Below are 20766 nucleotides of genomic sequence, written 5' to 3' on the forward strand. Positions count from 1 at the left end.
ATAACCCAAGTCATTTTTAATTTAAGAACCAAAAAGGTTTTTGCATCATCAGTCCAAAAAAAAAAATTTTTTTTTGGAATTGTCAGGAAACCAGAAAAACGAAGAGCAGGCGCCTCTACCTAAAGGAAGAGCAATTTTATACATCCAGATTTGGTGATTTTAAAAATACTTGGAAACGTGTCTATTTTAGTTGATATACCTAATATTTCATTTGCCCCCAGAACAAACTAGGTGTTACACTCTATCATGAGAGAGATTTATCTGTAAATTTAAATACTGAACATTTTTTTTTACATATTCTAAGAAGCTTTTATCTCTGCAAAACATCTCTATCAGTGATTTAATAATAACAAAACAGAAGTGGCTAGATTCCCCCTCCAGATACTGGAGGCACAATGCACAAAATGCAGTTAGAAACTTCACTCAAGTTTTCTAGACTTTCTGGAAAGGATTTTCAGTACTATTCAGCATTAATTTAACTATAATAAACCAGACCTGGGCCCAATACTGAGCACTTTTGAAAATCCCACCCTCTGTTTTTTTGTTGCAACAAGCAGTTACCCTTAACTAGCATATGTTAATGTTTCAGTATGTTCATTGTCACTTTTCTGAGCCAAACATCTTTTCTCCATATCCACAAAGTTATACTGTAACATTTCCACTCAGTTGTCACCTTGGGTAATATTATTAAATACAGAATCTAATCTAGCATTGAAAATATTTAGGTGTCCATTGAGAGTGTGGCTAGCTGTCAGAATTGATTCAATAGACACACTGGATTCTGCAACTGCCTGTAATGCAGTGATAGATAGCTAAGGTCGAATATGGTGGGTATTGGATCACATGCCGAAACCATTGTATATCATAAGAATATCTGCAAATCATTTTTATAAGGAGTTCTGTCCCTGTTTTTCTGGTTACTCTGTCTGTTGCCTCAGTGCTATCATGTAAGGAAACTGGTACTGTTCCCAGACCTGGCCTCCTTTTCTCCGATCCCAGACTGCGAGCAGCTGAGAATATTATTAGAAGTACAGTAGATTCTGTTTACTAGCAATCCTTCGGTTGCTGGCAAAAAGTTGTCATTATACCGCATTTGTCAATAAGCAGAAGGCAGGTTTGCAGGGCTGCAGCCAGGAAAGACACATTCCCAGTGCTTCCTTCCCTGGCTGCGGCCCCACGAACCTGTCTACAGGCAGGGCAGCAGTGGGGAGGGAGGTTCCAGCCCAGATGCCAAGGCTTTCTACAGGGAGCAGAGACCTTGGGGGTCCACAGAGCTGCACAATACCTCTCCCTGTGCTCCCAAGGGGTTGAGGCTCAACACATCCCAGCTCTTCCTTCATTGGGTACAGCCCCCCTTAGCAGGGTGCAGGAAGCTGTGGGTTGTGCTGAGCTCTGGGCACAGGCAGGTTCATGTGGCAGGTTCCAGAACTTCCTTCCCTGGCTGCGGCTTTGCAGACCTGCCTGTTCTGGAGCCTTTCTTCCAAAAAATGTTCTTAAGAGGCCTGCCATTGCCAGTAACCAGATCCCATTAACATTAAAGTAAATGGGCCGGGATTAGTTCCCAGCAAAATGTTGCTATTAACCAGATGTTAATATGTGCGTTGCCAGTAAGCAGAATCTATGGTAGCGTGCTACGTCCCCAGGAGATGGGCATAGGAGCCTGGGGTTACTCTGTAGTGACCCTGATAACCAAACTACACTTATGAGCACTGAAAAAGAGTAACATCTACCAAACAGGGTAGTTTCTGTGATACAAAGCCATTTGGGACTTGAGGCCTTTGACTGTGAACTGGGGGAAAAGTGCATTGTACACAAAGGACAAATAAAAAATAAATAAATAAACACTGACACACATTTTAAGTTGATTTTTTTGTAGTGACTTTAATAGTTCTTAAAAACAGTTTGTATTTTAATTAATAATTCTGTAGATGCTTGAGATTACAAATATCTCATGCAGTTTAATTTTTCTCAGCGATTTCCAAGAAATGAGCCAAATCCCTGCATTTTGTCCTTGTTTCTTCCATTTCCTGGTGCTCTTACATTAAAAATGTTATAAAGAGATTCCATTTTCACAGAATGCAATTTTAAATGCTTTAAAACACATCTGTGGACAGAGGTGAGGTGATTTGTTACTGGATATAACTTTATATTTCCATGCCTTTACTACTGTTACCCCTGTGCTCTGTGATTTTGGCTGGCTACCAGCCAATTTCAGTTGAAATAAGGTGATGTTTTTACCCTAGAAAGCTCCACACCCTTTGTATTCTAACTGTTTGAGAGACTCCTCCCCAGGTGTTATGAGCATTTGAAGTCCTTAAGCTTAGTTTAAACATGAAGGGGCTGGTGGCAAAGTAAGGGGTCAGTTTCCCTTCTGGATCCACTAGAGCCGAAATTTGGTGGCAACCAGATCGTGGTACTAGATTCGCCTTTGCTCCTAGGCTTCTCCTGTGTCAGGGGCCGATTGGGAGATGGATGGAATGATGGTGTAGAGATTGTTTTGGGGGGACTTGCAGGGCTTAGATACCAGTTTGGATTTGAAAGCCTTCTTAGAAGTTCTGTTTCTTTTCATGCATTTTTGGTGGATACAGTTATTTTAAATTTTGTGCTGTACCGAGAAAATGTAACAGCCACAATAAATAACTCCTCCTTTTAAAACAAGGGTCCTTAGTATAGTATCAGTGGTTACTTTCCTTGTGTTTACTTTTTCCCACCAGATGATTCACAAAGAAAGCAATATGAAGAATGGCTTCAAGAAACACAACAACTTCTTCAAATGCAACAGAAATACCTTGAAGAGCAAATTGGAGCACACAGAAAATCAAAAAAAGCGCTCTCAGCAAAACAACGTACTGCCAAAAAAGCTGGCCGCGAATTCCCAGAAGAAGATGCAGAGCAGCTTAAGCACGTTACTGAGCAGCAAAGTATGGTCCAAAAGCAGCTAGAACAGGTAACAATTTGGAAAAACAAAAACAGGACACATCTTTTCTGTTTAATATTAAGATGTAAGATTACTTTTTTCTTTAAATCCACTAGATATGCAAAGTGCAACTCACATAAAAAACAAACACCAAAAACCCTCATGTTTCACACAGTAATGTCATTTATGAGATTCAGTTTCTCAACACTACTGGAGCCATAGGAAAAACCACTTACACTAGCAGTGGAAAAAAACTTGTCTTAGGAGTTTGGGAAGAGAGAGAGTGAACGGGAGCAATGTGAAGGAAAGCCAGAGTCTATAAAGGACCTGGATGCAAAATTCAGACGCACTGTTAATTATACAAGAATAGGAATATCTTGAAATACAGGGCTATATTTCCATTGACTCAGGCTTTTCTCTCAGATTTTATCATATCACGAGGTGCACTTGATATCATTCTATCTTTGTAATAGCCAGTTGTGTGTCATTTATTTTACATTTTACTGTTTAAATGCCTTCTTTCCTTACATTTAGTATTTTTGTATGATCTTTGTTTTGTGAACAAGAAATTCATAGTAAATACTAAGAGAGGGCTTATCATGTTATATGGTCACTATATAAAATAGATACAGTTCAGAAAAAATATGATACCAGAACTGTGCTGAGTGCAGTTTAGGAGCTTCTTCCTTATTCTTTAGAATTTAAGCCTGGGTATCAAACTCATCTGGAGGAGAGGAGCACATTCCATCTTGTGTTATGATCTGTGAGCCGGGATATAATTTAAAGACTTTATATTGCCCTCAATCCACAGCAGATATCCCACTGAAGTCATTGGAAGGTTTGCACAGAGATTAAGGAGCCAGTGAATTCTTTCTGAAGTAACTAAGGCTTTATTTATTATTTATACTATACCTTATTATAGTATTCACACTCATTCACTAAGAAAATATGGTCCACTTCAGACCACTGCTACTTCTGCCTTTTGTTTCTCTTCCTTCCTCATCATATTTTTTCTGTTTCTCTCCCTTTACGGTATCTTCTCATTTCTGTTCTACCCTCAGTATCTCCTTCCCTACAACAACTACCAATCCCTCCCCCCCCCCCCTTCATGTGCTGAAATGATTAGCAGTGAAATAGTTAATTTTGCCACTAAAGTGTCACCATTGAGCTTTAGAGTTGACACTCCTAATAGATTAATGGGGAGAGAGGCGTTCACAGTTTTTAGTCATTGTTTCAGTCTGACTGCAGACTGAGGCAAACATTGTGACATCAGTTTACCTCTGCTCATGGTTGAAAAGTAATCTCTGCAGCAATGAGGATTAGAAACTTACTTTTTTTTAAAAAACAGTGAAGGATTCTGCAATGTGTGAGGCCATCATGTAAGTTACATAACTACATCACGTGGCTAGATCCAGCCCACAAACTCTGTTTGACATACCTGGCCTAGGCCCTGATTCATCAAAGTACTTAAGCATGTGCTTAACTTTCATCACATTTTTAAGTTCCATTGAAATCAATAGGGTTACAGTTAAGCATGTATTTTTAAGTGCTCCCATGAACTGAGGCCTTGTATCTGTGACCAGCAGTATTGGGCACAGTATTCTGCAAGTCATAATTCAGCAATTGTCTTATCGTATCTCCTTAGAATGGATTTCCATTCTTGAAGTATAGAATGTTTGTTGCTTTTTCTTTCCAATTTGTCGGAAGAGCATTATCTTAGAAGGATGTTGGTGCAATTCTGTGGAGACAGATATGATGGGAAGATGAAGCAACCGGCTCTCCATATAATTTATTTTATTTTTTTATTAACCATAGATCACAGATAAAACAAACATTTTTTTATACATATCCGTAATAATGCATTGCACATACTCTACTTCATTCTAACCTTATGCTTCTGTTACAGTTGCTAACCATGATATTAATGATAGATGATTGTGGCCTATTAGTTAAGGTTGTTTTATTTTTCTGTTATTTTATAAAGCAATATTGCATTTGATGCCGGAAGGTGCCAATCTTCCTCCTCTCCTTTTGAAGTCAGTGAGGCCCTGATTAAGGACAACACTTAAACATATGCTTAATTGGAACTTAAACATGCTTAAATTTAAATATGAGCTTAAGTGTTTTCCTGAACCTGGGCCTGAAAGTTGAACGGTGCTTAGCAGGCTCCAGGATCGAGCCACAGTACCTATTGCCATTGCAATCAAGCTTCCATTGTATATTTATACAAAGGGTATATCTCTATACAGCATGCACTTCAAGTGCTTCTAGAGCTTTTTTTAAAAGCCTTTATTTTAAGTGTCTTTTTCACATGAATACAAACCACAAGAAATAAAACAAAAGTCACTACGTGGCAAATGGCAGTAAGATATATTTTATATGCATAATTTATTTCTTATTTACCTATGTATTGCAAGTTCTCTGCAGTTTTGAATAGTGCTGCATAATGACACTATAGTTTAGAGATCAGCACTACTTCTGAAATATTGTCCTTTATTCTGGTTCTTCATGGTTGATGTTGTATAATCACTTAATAGTATGGAAATTGTCATTGAGGAGGATTACACACTTTTTGTTTACATGGTGGATATTGGACATGAAGTGAGAATATAAAAAAGCTTAATGTTTTCCAGTGATAATCTTGAACAAGCCTCATTTTCCAATAAAATATACTTTCAATGTAGTATATGCTATATATTTGAGGTTTATTATATATTAAATACAACTTTGTAGAGATGAGTAATGACTGGTTTAAATTTCAGATTCGAAAACAGCAAAAGGAACATACAGAGCTCATTGAGGAATATCGAATCAAGCAGCAGCAGCAGTGTGGGATAGCACCGCATGCTATAATGCCAGGAGTCCAGTCTCAGCCACCTATGGTTCCAGGAGGAACACCACCAGCAATGAATAAGCAAAACTTCCCCATGGTAGCACAACAACTCCAGCATCAGCAGCACACGGTTGTAATTCCTGGGCAATCCAACCCAGCCAGAATGCCAAATTTACCTGGGTGGCAGCCTACCACTGCTCCTCCAAATCATATCCCCCTCAAAGCTCCAAGGATGCAGCCTCCAATGACACAGTTGCCAATGAATCCTGGCACACCAACTACAGTGCCAGGATCCAATGCAAATGCACAGTCAGGGCCACCACCAAGGGTGGAATTTGATGATAATAACCCATTTAGTGAAAGCTTTCAAGAGCGGGAACGAAAGGAGCGTTTACGAGAGCAGCAAGAACGGCAACGAATACAGCTTATGCAGGAGGTGGACCGACAGAGGGCTTTGCAGCAGAGGATGGAAATGGAACAACATGGCATGATGGGGTCAGAATTAAATAACAGAGCTCCCTTGTCTCAGATACCTTTCTTTAACTCTGACCTACCCTGTGATTTCATGCAGCCTCCACGACCTCTTCAGCAATCTCCACAGCATCAACAGCAGCAAATGGGACAAGTTTTGCAACAAGGCCCTGTGAACTCACCACCTGCTATAACTTTTATGCAAAGCAATGAGCGAAGACCACTGGGGCCTACCTCTTTTGGACCTGAACCACCTTCAATTCCTAGTGGATCCCCTAACTTCCATTCTGTAAAACAATCCCATGGGAGTATCTCTGGGACCAGCTTCACGCAGAACCAAGTCAGGCCTCCATTTGCCCCTGGTGTACCTGCAACACCTCCAGCAGCTGGTAGTGGTCCTCCATGTGGCCAAGACACCAACACACCCCACACACCAAATTTTCCTGGATCAAGTCAGTCTCTCATTCAGCTGTACTCTGATATAATTCCAGAAGAGAAAGGAAAAAAGAAAAGGACACGAAAAAAGAAAAAGGATGATGATGCTGAGTCAATAAAAGCCCCATCAACTCCACATTCAGATATAACTGCACCACCAACTCCAGCTGTTTCTGATTCTACCTCTACCCCAACAGTTAGCACACCCAGTGAACTTACTCATCATCAGAATGAGACAGAGTCAGCGGAACTAACAGGCTCATCAACAACAAATGCTGCCGAGAACCAGCCTTCTTCAGAGCTGGAATGTACGCTTCCCGATAGTGGTTTGCTCCAAAAGAAATTGTCTCCGAAATCGAGTGTAAATCCTGAGACTGACAAGGGCAAAACAGATGCTCCTGCCAACATTCAGGAAATTAAACTGGAAAAGGCAGAATCTGATCAGTGCTCTGGTCAAGCTGAGCCTAAAACAGAGAATCAAAGTGGTATTACGATAGAAGAAAAGGCCACACTGCATCCTGCCTCTTCAGCACAAAGTCCAACGCAATCCACCAGCACCCCAGCAGCAAAAGGGGAGTCAGGGAATGAACTGCTGAAACACTTGCTTAAAAATAAAAAATCATCCTCTCTCCTAAACCAGAAATCAGAGAATAACTGCCGATCAGAAGAAGAAAGTTCTGGGGACAGCAAACTAGTAGAGAAACAGAACCCAGCTGAAGGAATGGTAAGGTGTTTTTTTCTTGGTTGTTTTTGAAATGCATGTCAACATGTAAAGACTAGATTGTGACATTACAATTCACTGCCAAGCATGGGGCAGCGTGTTGTGACACCTTTGGAGCAGCCCAGTTGCAGAGAAAGGAAGAATCCCCAAGTGACTGTCTTCATCCCAGTCTCCCTGCTACTCTGAAGTGGGTATAAACTGTGCTGGATGTAAACCTGTTGCGATGTGTGTGCCACGGTATAGTATACAGCTGTGCCACTTGGGGAATCCAGGCTCTATCCAGCTGTGCAAGGGCAGGACATTAGCAGCTCATAGATAGCAAGGCCAGAAGGGGCCATTGTGATCACCTACTCTGATCTCCTGTCTAGCACAGGCCATAGAACTTCCCCAAAATAAGTTCCAGAGCAGACCTTTTAGAAAAAACATCTGATCTTGATTTTAAAATTGTCAGTGATGGAGAATCCACCATGACTTTTGGTAACTTGTTCCTATGGTTAATTACATTCACTGTTAAAAATGTACACCTTGTTTCCAGTCAGAATTTGTCTATCTTAAACTTCCAGCCATTGGATCGTGTTATACCTTTCACTACTAGACTGAAGAGCCCATTATTAATTATTTGTTCCCATGTGGGTACTTACAGACTGTAATCAAGTCACCCCTTGACCTTCTCTTTGTTAAAATACGTTGATTAAACTCCTTGAGTCTATCACTGTAAGACAGGTTTTCTAACCCTTTAATCATTCTCATGGCTCTTCTTTGAACTCTCCAATTTATCAACATCCTTCTTGAATTGTGAACACCAGAACTGGACACAGTATTCCAGCAGCGGTCACACCAGCGCCAAATACAGAGGAAATAACCTCTGTGATCCTACTTGAGATTCCCCTATCTATGCATCCAAAGATTGCATTAGATCTTTTGGCCACTTTATCGCCCTGGGAGCTCATGTTCAGCTGGTTATCCACCATGACCCCCAAACCTTTTTCATAGTCCCTGAGTTCCCAAATACAGAACAGAATATTAATTGAACACTCTGCCTCTTCTGTATTATTATTGATAATTAAGGCTTCGAGTCTGTCACAGAAGTCGCGGAAGTCACAGATTCCATGGCATCCAGAGACCTCCATGAAATTATGCTCTTCAGCGTCCGGGGGCTACGGGAACCTAGGAGCTTTCATCCACCACAGGCGGCCAGGGTCCAAGGGCTCTCAGTGGGAGGGGAGGAGCAGCTCTCAGCGGCCGCGGGGGGGCCGCCAGCTCCGAGCAGCTGCTAGCAGGGGCACCCCAGCTCCAAGCTGCCGTGGGCAGAAGGGACCCAGCAGTGGTAGAGACTTGGAGGCTCCCAGCCACCACAGGCAGCGGGGATCCTTGCGCCTCCCAGCAACCATGGGCTTTGGGGTACCCCAGAGCCCTGAGCCACCACAGGCAGCAGCGGGGAGGCACCCTGAAGCCATCAGCAAGTGGAGAGACACCCCGGATCCCCCAGCCGCCACAGACAGCAGAGACCCCGTGGCTCCCAGCCCATTGGCGGTAGGGGCATCAGGGCCCCCCCGGCTCTGAGCCACTCTGGGCAGTGGGGGCCCTGCAGGCATCAGCCGCTGTAGGGGAATCCTGCAGCCCCTAGCTGTCACACGGGCACCCCGCAGTCATCAGCTACCACAGGCGGTGGGGGGATCCCATAGGCCTGCAGGTGGTTCGCCCCCACAGTCCAGACCTGCCACGGGCAGCGGCGGACCCCACAGTCCCAAGTCGCTGCTGGCGGGGGGGCACCCCAAAGTCATCAGCTGCCCTGGGCAGTGAGGTGACTCTGGAGTCCCTAACTGCTGCGAGGGACCCATCAGCCCAGACCTGCCACAGCTCCGAGCTACCGCGGGTGAGGGGGCACCTGAAGCCTCCAGCTGCCGCAAGGGACCCCACAACTCAGACCCGCCACGGGTGGCAGGAGACCCCACAGCCTTCAGCTGTGCGCAAGGGTGGATACTGGAGCCACCAAGGGGGAGCTCAGAGCTGGGGCAACTGGGCTGGCAGTGATTGCTGGACCCTCCGCCTCCCACACTAGAGCTAGGTCCCTCACCCCCTCTCCTTGGGCTTCAGTAATGCCCTCAGCTTCCACCCTTCGTTATTTTTATTTTTTTTTAAAGTCACAGACAGGTCACCGGCTTCCATGAGTTTCTGCGTATTGCCCATGACCTGTCCATGACTTTTACTAAACATAACCATGACAAAATCTTAGTCTTATTGATAATTCTACCGTTTCTGTCTAGTAATGGACCACAGTACCATGGTTAGGATTCTTTTTATTCCTAATATTCTTTAAAAACTCCTCCTTATTGTCCCTAACTCTGCAGAGGTAGCGCGGGAGTAAGGGCATCTTATCCCCACCCTCTCCCAGTGCACTTGCACTTACACACAGGACAGTCCACAATTTGCCTCTAAGTAAATCAGCCATATAAGAAGGACTCATTTTTAATATAACGTAATAGTTCAACCTGCTCACAAATGAATATCCCTAAAAATAGTACAAAGATTAATCTTTTTCTATACACCATCATTATTTTAAAACTGCCCCATTTCTAATATTTACCGTGAATAGTGCTTGGGTTTAAATTGCATTTTTTTTATGACAGTGGGACTATATATCAGTATAGTTCTTTTGTATTGTGGCTCCTGTACTCCATGTTCCAAGGATCAACTACCTCAGTTTTTTTGTTCATTTTTATAAGATTATTACTCAAAAGAGCTGGCAACTACAAATATAGGAGAGGAAAAAAGTATTCAAAGCCTCCTAATTGTACAGGTATCCACATGTTCCTTTCATTTGTCTGGAACACCCGTTTGTTTCTTACCTTAAATAAGGCCCTGACACTGCTTCAGGGGGGGCCCTGCACAGACAAGCGGTCCTGTTCACATGTATGAGCCTGCAGATTTGGGCCTTACATTGCAAATCCTTCAAGGCACGGACTATTTTTTCCTTTAAGTTTGTACAGCACCTAGCCCAATGGGACCCTAATCCAGTTTGAGGCCTCTGGGTATCTCTGTTATAAATAATAATGCTTATTATTTAGAGTGTTCCCTTTTTGTGGGATAATAAGTGCATCTTGAGCTGAATGAATTGCCAGGCTGACAGCTGAGGTGTTAATAGCAAGTGAATGCAGAAGATGCTGGCATTACGGTTTATTAGCCCAGGATTGTGATTTTATCTAATTATTAGAATGCACCCCCAACCTGTTAGTATTGTATATTCAAATTTTAATTTCAGTAAAGGGAAAAAATAATTTTTCTCTCTCTCCTGAAAGGTTAATTGTCTTAATACATATAAATCCTTTTGGGCCCCTCTTTTCCACTCCAGTCATCCACCTTCTTTCTGGGTACTTCTGATAATTTTTTTAAATTATATATGTAAACATATGTATGACAAAAAGACAAAAGAATCAAGAGGTATTCCCCTTCGTCAGTTTTCCAGCTCTATTTTCTTTGCTTTTTGGTAATTTTTTTTTGTTTTTTAAATAAATGTTATAGTTTTTCTGGGTTAGTTGAAGGTAATCAGAAACTGAGGCAACCATCTTTGTAATTGGAAAACAAATTTAAAAATTTGTATACAAGAACCAAACAGAGAAGAAGGATTATTGTAGCCAATCAGAGTAGAGATATTTGCATATTTGTAGTATGATTGAGAAATAATTGTACAATTAATATGAAAATCCCTGTACTCTGGCTAATGTTGGCTGTCGGCCAATCAGAGTACAGATATTGACATACAGTTATGGAAATCAGACATGTAAGACTCAGTCAGAATGCAGGGGAAATATAACTTGGGGAAAATCTACAATTATGCATCAGAAAGCATATGGTATGCCTGCACTCTGGCTGAGGCAATTCTATTTCACCGTAACATTTCTAGAACTAATAGTTTTACCAGCATGGGGGAAAATGGTAATTCATCATGTTAATGGCTGTTGGATAATTTAATTATTAAAAAAAAGTAGAGGTTGGAAAACTGTTGGGAAGGAAAAGCTGGATCTGCTCAGAACTGATCATTTTATTGTTAGTATTTCTGGTTATTTTGTTGTTATCCTAGTTTTCCTCTCAGATTGTGTTGTGACTCCATGAAATCTCAATGCAGCCTGGAAGCAAAATAAAGTCAGCTAGGAGTGAATTAAATCTGATGAAAATAAATGGAAGTTATGAGAAGCTGGTAGCATAAGCAGATGTTAGGGATCCACCTTTAAAAGGTATACTGAGGGAGTGAATTTGCGGTTTCCCTGATGTAAAGTATGATTACATCGGGTTAGATCGATAATTGAAATACTGGATATTTTAATCTTTTTACTTGACCCTGTCACTTGATCCATTAAATCCTATGCTAATTGTTTTACACAATTATCTCTTAAGGTTAAGAATTGCATTAAAAGTATTGTTGTGAAACTATTTTTTTTACTCTCAGTACAAAGCTAAATTGTTAGTTTTAGCCAGAAACCCACATTTGGCTCAACCAAAAACATATTTTACATTAAGTGAACCTTTGTGACTTGTTCTTGAAGCCAATTCTTCCATTATTCTGCTGTAGAGGATACCGCTAATATAGGGTACAAGTTTCAGCAAACATTTAGAAGACACTTCTGGTCTATAATTTTTAAGGACATTTCCAGGCATCAGTGGAGCTAATGATAGTTCATATATTGTATTGTGGATTCAAAAAACAGCAATTACAATTGTCAGGGGGGTGGCAAAGTAAACAAAATATAAACTACAGTTTGATGTATTCTGTCAGATGTCTTGTGTCACTTAGAATAGTGCACAGGAAATTTAGGGATTAAACTTTCAAGTGTCAGATATTTTCTTCTATCATCATTATTTATTAGAAATATATATCAAAACTTGTTATAAAAATAATGTGAAATTAACATGGATCTGAACAAATGCATCCCATGTTGCTTAACTTTCCTTTTTCCATCAGCCAACTGTGGGGAATCAAATGCAAGGTGCATTTGGATGTGGTAACATCCAGCTGCAGAGAACAGATGTAGGACATGAAATAAAGAAACAACGAAATAAAAGAACTCAAAGGACTGGAGAGAAGGCAGCCCCTCGGTCCAAGAAAAGAAAAAAAGAGGAAGAGGAAAAACAGGCTATTTATCCTAATACAGATACATTTATCCAATTAAAGCAGGTGAGTGTTCAGAGAATGTACAACCCAAACAGAGTAGGTTTAGGAGAATGAATTCAGTGTGGGGGGAAAAAGTAATTTACAGTTATGCTGAGTTTCAAGTAGAGCTCAACAGGGAATGGTAATTCCATTTCATGGAATATTTTGAAATTGGTTTTTATTCCAACTTGGAACAAAAGCCATACATTTCATTATCCATAACATCTGAAAAAAAACTGATTAAAAAAATCAAAATGTTTTCAATAATTTCATAATGAAATTCTGCCAGGCCAGGAGCTGTCTCTCTTGGGAGTCACAGCTCCATGGCAGTCACCACAGTTGAGCTGGCAGGAAACCAGGCAGCTTTCCCACAAAAGCCTTCCTGATTTCTACTGGAAATTAATCAAAATGAACGTATTTCTGAGAATTGTTTTGATTTTGATGAATCAGTGTTTTCCCACCAGAACAACGTTCCGTTGGAAAATTTCTGACCCACTCTAATTTTAAGACTTTCATGATGTGAATATCACATTACACCTGATACTAGCACCTTCCATAGCTTGACTTGAAATATGTGAACTTAAATTTCATCCATAGATCACAAAACGTTTTACAAAAAAGTATTTGTATCATACCCATCTCACAGATGAGGAAACTTGAGGCACAGGAAAGGCAGTCACTTGCCCTAGACTTGAGCATTGTAAATGTGTACAGCGCTTAACAAATACATTTTCATTTGCTTGTGTATAGCTGTTGGCATTTAAAAGTCAATATGTAACACAGTGTTATCTGAGATTTTGCTCCAATTCAGCAAAGCACTTTAGTACAAACTTAAAGTTGAAGTCATGCTATTATATATACTTAATTCTGATTGAAGTCGATGGGACTTTAAGCTTGTGCTTAAAATTAAGCATGTGCATAAATCCTTTGCCAAATTGCGGCCTTATTTCCTGTCCTAATAAGTATAGGGAAGTACTGGTGTATTTCAGAAACTATTTGACTTTTTAATGGTAACCACTCTACTGATATTACTCTGGAAACTTTACTTTTCTGTCCAGTTAGCATCTTTTATTTTATTTGATGTATTCATCTCTATCCATTTTTTTCTAAAGCAACTTTCTCTGCTGCCTCTAATGGAACCAATAATTGGAGTGAGCTTTGCACACTTTCTCCCCTATGGCAGTGGCCAACTAAATGGTGGAAATCGACTTATGGGAAGTTTTGGTAGTGCTACGCTTGATGGGGTTTCGGATTACTATTCCCAACTGATCTATAAGGTACGTTTTTCTACCTAGATTTCCCATGTCTGCTTTCTGTAAGAAACAAGGTAAAGGGGATTATTTGCATTAACTATTTCTTTGGAGTCCTTCTTTCTGCGCAGCTAAAAAGGAGACGTTTGCTGTTGCTGGACTGTGTATCACATTCAGCTGTGAAGTGTCCATTGTTTTGCTCTACAAAACATGGAAGCAAATAATAGAAACTGTGTTGTAAACAAATTTAAAAAATACAAGCACTGCATTTGTAAACTGATGCTAATTGGTAAAAATTGTAATTAAAGCTTTTTGGAGCAGAAAAGGCTGAATTCCCAGTGCTTTACAAAATCATTCAGAGAAGCAAAGCATTTCTTCGTGAGAATTAGTTGGTGAATAGACTTTCATTTGTCCACAAGTCCCTAACTAAGGACTTAAATACTATGAACAAAATAATCTGTTTGTTGAAGGTCTAAGCCCACATAATTTAAAACTTAGGCTCTTGGAGGGCTGAAAGGCAATACTGAGAGAACAGGAAAAATGTCAACAGACAGAGGACCAGATTTGGCATATAGTTACTCTAACATAAAACTGGAATAACTCTATGAAGACCAATGGAGATATTCCGGTTTTACACCAGAGTTACTGAGCTAAGAATCTGACCCAGCAGGGTAGCTGGTGGACTTGGAAACCAATAATAAAGCTTAGTGTCTATAGACACTCTCCAGAAGGCCAAATCCTGGAGTCTTCGCACAGTTTTTCCTTAGACAAAACTCTCAAAATGCTTGTTAAGAATTTTGTCTAAGTGCTTTAGGAATCTACCCTTTCCCTACAACAATATATTTCATGCCAGACACTACAAAATGTGTTGTGTCTTTGTATACTAGGTAGTTTTGTAGATGTTTTCATCTATTTTCCTGTATATTTGGGAAGTAAATATTATTTTTTGTGTGTGTTGGGTGCTGCCTCTGTATGTTTAAAATCTACAAGTAGGTCACATTATCTCTTACTAGAAGTGTGCATCTTTATTATATTTACCTGTAAAAGCTAATTTTAAAATCCTTTGGTCTCATGCAGCAGAATAATCTGAGTAATCCTCCAACACCCCCAGCCTCTCTCCCTCCGACACCACCGCCAGTGGCTTGTCAAAAGATGGTGAATGGATTTGCAACTACTGAGGAACTGGCTGGCAAGGCTGGAATGCTGGGCGGACATGATGGTAAGCTTATAATCTGCTGCTGCTTCAAAAAATATATCGTGTTGGTACTGAAGTATGAAATGTATACTACTGCACCTCATTTGATGCTGTTTTGGCATTATTGTACACAACTGAACATGGGACTCCTCTGTCTGGAAGTTTGTAAGTGGTTCTGTCCAACTTCATTTTGCAGCAATATACTGTTTAATCATGCATATTCCATAGAAAATCTATGTTGAGAGCATTATCAGTGCACGGGTAAACACTCAAAAGTAAGGAAAAAACAAAGTCAAAGTTGCATGCATAATATAGATGACAAGACTATTAGTTTTAAAGTGTACTTAGCTGCATGTGCATTCACAGAACAGCCTTCCATAGTTGTGCGCTCAGTAAGCTTTGAAAAATGCCCAGTAAACATTTTCTAAAGCTCATAATTTGGTCAAATCAAAACCTGTTTTCTATCAATAAGACTTTTCATTGCCCTTTTTGAAGACTATTTCCATGAAAAAAATTCATCTTTCCAATTTCAGTCACTGGGTGCTGCAAAAGAAGAAGAAAAAAGGCTTCAAGGTTTTTTATAATGGGGAAAAATATATTTTTCTTTCCTTGAAGTAAAAAAAAGCTGAATCAGTTTTTCAAGTGTTTTACCAACATACAAAAACGATCCATGAACAATTGCAACCTGACAAATGAATGTTTTGGAGTTATGAGTGAGTGAAAATAGAGTAAAAACTGGTGTACCACCTTAATTATATTAGAGTGCAACCAGCACCCTGTTACAGTGTGTATCAATAGGGAAAGATAGACATATATATGCTTGGTTGAGCTGTGTTTTTCTGTTTTAGTTACCAAAGCTCTCGGACCGAAACAGTTCCAGTTACCTTTCAGACCACAAGATGATTTGTTAGCAAGAGCTATGGCTCAGGGCCCTAAAACTGTGGACGTTCCTGCTTCACTTCCAACACCACCTCATAACAATCAGGAAGAGTTAAGGTAGGGTTTTTTCTCCTAAATACAAAGTTTACATCTTTTGGCCCAGATCCTTCCACTTTGTGCAAGCCAAAGTAAACTGGAGACCCATGAGGGTGTTAGAGAAGGGAATGCACCCTCCCCACTCACACATGGATGAGAAAAAAATGGCATTATTTGTATTAGATATCTCTCAGTATTCCATATATGAGTTTTCTGTGCCACTAAAAGGGAGACTTCTGCTGTTGCTAGACTGTATATCTTATTCAGCTGTCAAATACTCATTATTTTGCTGTACCAAAAATGGAAACAAATTATAGAAACTAATCAGGTTCACACAACAGCACAATGGCTGCTGCAGTGGTATAGAAGTTGTATTAATATCAGTGGCTACACAGGGTTGTTTTGGGCAATGGATCCACCAAGTCATAAATCCCACTGTTCATTTCCACATGCTGCCCCCCAAAATTCACCTGCGTTGTAAGCACAGATTGAATCACTGTGGAGATGTGCTCCAGGGTCCACAGCAGGGCTCTCTGCAAAGACTCTTCCCTCCCTCCCCTTCTGTAATTTATTGGAAGCACAGCAAGTGTGAGGCCTTATAGCCATTGGATGTATGAGAGAGGATGGTCCAGTGATTAGTTCGCTAACCTTGGACTTGGGAGACCTGGATTCAATTCCTTGCTCCATACAGACTTTCTGTATGACCTTGGAGAAATCACTTAATCTGTCTTTGCATCATATCCTCATCTTTGAAATGGGGATAATAGTACTTATCTGCCTTACTGGAGTGTTTGAGGATGAATACAGATTAAAGATTATATGGTACTATAGTAATGCAAGCCATGATGGATGCATGGATGGATCGATTTTATAAATCCAGTAGGTGAAGGCTGTGGGCCATTCAACATGACATGAATTTTGAACACATTCTAGAAGTTTAAATTTATGATAAGCTCAGGCAGTGTGCACCCAAGTGCATGGCTATGAAGCATGTGAAAAATCCTTTGCACCTGTGAAAAATGGGATAGCTAGCATCTACTAGAAGTTCAAGAGCAGAACAGTTCCTTTATCATCTACATCTGTCTCAACTCTGCTGAGTTAAAAGTATCTCAGACTGTAGATCATCGTTGCCTTTAGTTTGGGAGGGAAGAGGATAATTAAAAACAAGTCTGGTTTTAACAGACAACTTTAGTTCCGTTTGTCACTGATTTTCGTGTTCATGAGATGAAGTAACTACAGACAAAGTATAATTGTATTAGATAAGAATGAGAATATCCAGCAAACACAGATGAAGTGTATTAGTTAGGCCCTTTTTTTTTTTAAGGTGGTGTGAACTATTGGGTAGGACAGTTCTAGGAGGCATGGCTTGATTAACATCTCAGTTTTGCTGTCTGTTTTTTCCAAAGAGCAAATTTTATCTTGAAGTAAGGTGAAAAGCTACAAAAAGTGTTGCCAGCAACCCAAAATCCACCCATTTCCTTCACTTAGTTTTTATATGGGGGGGTTTCAAAAGCTGTAGTTTGTCTTTTCCTCCCAGGGTTCAAGATCACTGTGATGACCGGGACACTCCTGACAGCTTTGTTCCCTCTTCCTCTCCTGAAAGCGTTGTGGGAATGGAAGTAAGCAGGTATCCAGATTTGTCTTTGGTAAAGGAAGAGACTCCAGAGCCTGTACCATCCCCCATCATTCCAATCCTACCCAGCAGTACTGGAAAAGGTAAGAGTAAAATGAGTCATGTACTTATTGCTAGTTTCTGTCCATTCAAAATCATGTGGCTTAACTTCATGTATCTTTTTTTTCATTTTAAGGTTCAGAAGCAAAAAGGAATTATGTAAAATCAGAACCTAGTTCAGGAACTTTACCTGGTTCTGGCTTCTTTGGCTCTCAGCTTGGACCATCTCAAAATGGTCCGAAATCTGGCTTTATATCTGTAGCAATTACTTTACATCCCACAGCTGCAGAGGTAAGGGAAATAAACTTCAATGATTTATTAGTGAGCTCTAGCGCAGTGTTTCTATAATATATTACATAAATAATCTTCGTTTTAATTTGGATGTGGGTTTCTATAATAAGGTAGCTCTTGTAATCTGGTAATTGATATCCTTGCAGTTTATTTCCTGTAGTTGATAAAAACTGAGGTTTATTTTTGTTGTTTTAGAATATTAATAGCATTATGGCTGCATTTTCCAATCTTCTGCACGTCAGAATTCCCAACAGTTATGAAGTTAGTAATGCCCCAGATGTTCCATCCGCCATAGGAGTGATAAACAGTCACAGAATGAATCCAGCTATGGAATACAGACAGCACTTATTACTTCATGGTCCTCAGGCAGGATCCATGGGCCCTACCAGACTAGTAGGGTCTTATGGACTGAAGCAACCTAATGTGCCATTTCCTCCAAATAGCAATGGTGAGTTAATTTACATCTAATTCTTGTAATTATTAGTTTTGAATTTTTAATCATGTTGGCATTGGAGAAGTATCAGCCCTATAAACTCAAACTCTAGCATTAACTAGTTGATTCCTGTTTTTAATAATACTGTCCCCTAGATGATGGGCACACATATACCTGTGCACTATGTTCCTGATGGTCTCATAAACTAATGGAAATGAGAGAAAAGACCTATTATATTATCTTGTCCATCTTACTGCCAGTGTGGGATTGTTTCCAACAGTACATGGTATTTTCAGGTTTTCTGTCCAGTCTAATTTTAAATTACTCTAATGATGTGTCTTTTACCACTTTGGGAGATTAATCCTTCATCAGAAACTTTGTATGTAAGCATTTAAACACATTAATACTCCTATTTTATTCTGATTTATTTATTCATCTCATATTGAATAATCTCTTTTTGCCTTTTTATTCAAACTAGAACTGCATAAGGTTTTTGTCTGATTTCAGTAAAAACTGTCCATCTATATTTAACTTAAAGCTTGCATAACACGTCCTGTCTGGGAGGATGGAGTCCCTCTATAAACCTGCCAAAGAATACTGCCACTTCAGCACACACTTCATTCAGGAATGTCTGACTGTATTTTCTAACAGATTTGTCTGGTTTTTTTAGGTCTAGCTGGTTATAAAGATCACAATCAAAATACTGCAGAAGGCTCAGCCCTGAGACCTCAGTGGTGTTCTCATTGCAAAGTGGTAGTTCTTGGTAGTGGTGTGCGGAAATCTTTCAAAGATCTGTCTTTCCTTAAACAGGTACTGTAATGGAAACTGAAATTTAGGTTCTTGATCATAATTTTCAGTCAGCAAATGAAACCAGCAAAGAATTTCAGAAATACTGTTTTTTGGTCAGTTTCCTTAAATAGGTTCCAGTGTATAACCAGGGACAACAATTTAAATGCTGCTACCAGGATGTATCACTTTTAGGCGGGTTAAGAAATTCAGCAGTGCTCTTTCCAAGACACTAGCTTTGGGCTGTTATCTGACGCTATTGGGAGAGTGACTCGAAACCAATGCAGAGGAATAATACTTTATCTTTTCAAGCAGAAGGGATTTAATTTTTAATTTTATTTTTTGGTATTTTTTCTGCTTTCTTTCTTTCTTGTGGTAGGGGAAAAAACCCCAAATGTCCCTGCTGGCTCTTCATTAAAATATTTGCACCAGTATGAATTCTGGGAAAGCATGCGTCTGGCCCGCAACAAAAATACCATCGCCATTTATCTAAATAATGAAATGATTTGATTGCTGTGTAACAGAGCTATGTAGTCAAAGCTATGTATAAAGCATATGAGCCCTGTACAAAACACCAAGGACCAGATTTTTTAAGGAATTCAGGTGCCCAACTCACATTGACTTCAGTGTGACTTAGACATTGAAATCCCTTAAAAAATCTGGGCCTGAATCCACAGTGACATTTTACAGATCACCATGTGATGATAAAATTATATGATCTATCTTTGACCAGCCTGAAACAAGAAGAGCTGCTGTGGTTCAAAGTTAAAGAAAAATGCCCTGTAGGCATACTGTCTAAGTAAAAATCAGATGAACATACAATAAGGGATCCTTTGCATTGTTTCTAATGCACTTCTGTTGATGGCGTAAGATGCTGAAGAATAAGGCCAGTAGTGGTGTTAACTTTAAATTTCCATAGTTTAGTATTTGTTTTACAGTAGTGCCTGGAGACCCTTTGTGTTAAGTACTTTACAAAAAGCGGTAGATCCTGTCCCAAACAGTTGAAGATTGGTATCACAAAAACGATCATTTGTAAAATTCTGTTCTCTTGAATGGGCGCATCATAATTTTTGGCTTTGATTCCCAGGATTCCCGAGAGATCTCTGATAGAGTGGAAAAGGATGTTGTCTTTTGTAGCAACAACTGCTTTGTTCTTTATTCAACAGCTGCACAAGCAAAAAACTCAGAGAGCAAGGTAAGTACCAAGCTCTGTGTCGCATCCTAATTATTGCTGCTACTTCTCTAATAAAATAGAAAAAATTTCTAAGTAAAGATCTTGGACCAAGGGTTCTTAGAATACTTAGCATTTATAATACCACAAACTGTTGTTTTAATGAGGTTTAAGTGTGAATCCAGGCTAAAGTAGGATATTGAAATTCTGAAGCAGCAAAGGACCAGGAATTGAAATAAAAATTCGTATTTGCAGAAAATTAAACCTAAGAGCAAGCACTGCAGAGCATTAGAAGCCTTTTCCTGACAGCGCTTTAAGGCCCAATCTCTGACTCTCATTGAAATCCGTGGGAGGCTTGCTGTTGAGTTGGTATCAAGCCCTAAGTGCATTCCTTTATTTTCTGCATTTTCATTTGCTTTATGCACAATAAGAAATTATTAACAACTGTATAAAAATAACTGATCAGG

At 39.8% G+C, this 20766-nt stretch overlaps 1 protein-coding gene across 2 annotated transcripts in view; it reads left to right on the forward strand.

Moving 5' to 3' along the window:
- The window catches only part of KMT2C (lysine methyltransferase 2C), a 302649-nt gene that overhangs the window by 269367 nt on the left and 12516 nt on the right, over positions 1–20766 (forward strand). For both annotated transcript variants that reach the window (XM_067542734.1, XM_067542735.1), the window contains 11 exons: positions 2715–2947; positions 5680–7380; positions 12338–12550; positions 13639–13803; positions 14854–14995; positions 15820–15967; positions 17484–17662; positions 17755–17909; positions 18105–18357; positions 19013–19152; positions 20216–20323. In XM_067542734.1, coding sequence (XP_067398835.1) covers positions 2715–2947; positions 5680–7380; positions 12338–12550; positions 13639–13803; positions 14854–14995; positions 15820–15967; positions 17484–17662; positions 17755–17909; positions 18105–18357; positions 19013–19152; positions 20216–20323 — 3437 coding nt within the window. The remainder of the gene's footprint in view (positions 1–2714; positions 2948–5679; positions 7381–12337; positions 12551–13638; positions 13804–14853; positions 14996–15819; positions 15968–17483; positions 17663–17754; positions 17910–18104; positions 18358–19012; positions 19153–20215; positions 20324–20766) is intronic.

Source organism: Emydura macquarii, unplaced genomic scaffold, assembly GCF_026122565.2.
Source record: "Emydura macquarii macquarii isolate MOO-44397 ecotype Brisbane River unplaced genomic scaffold, CSIRO-AGI_Emac_v2 contig_719, whole genome shotgun sequence".
NCBI classification, from domain to species: Eukaryota; Metazoa; Chordata; order Testudines; family Chelidae; genus Emydura; species Emydura macquarii.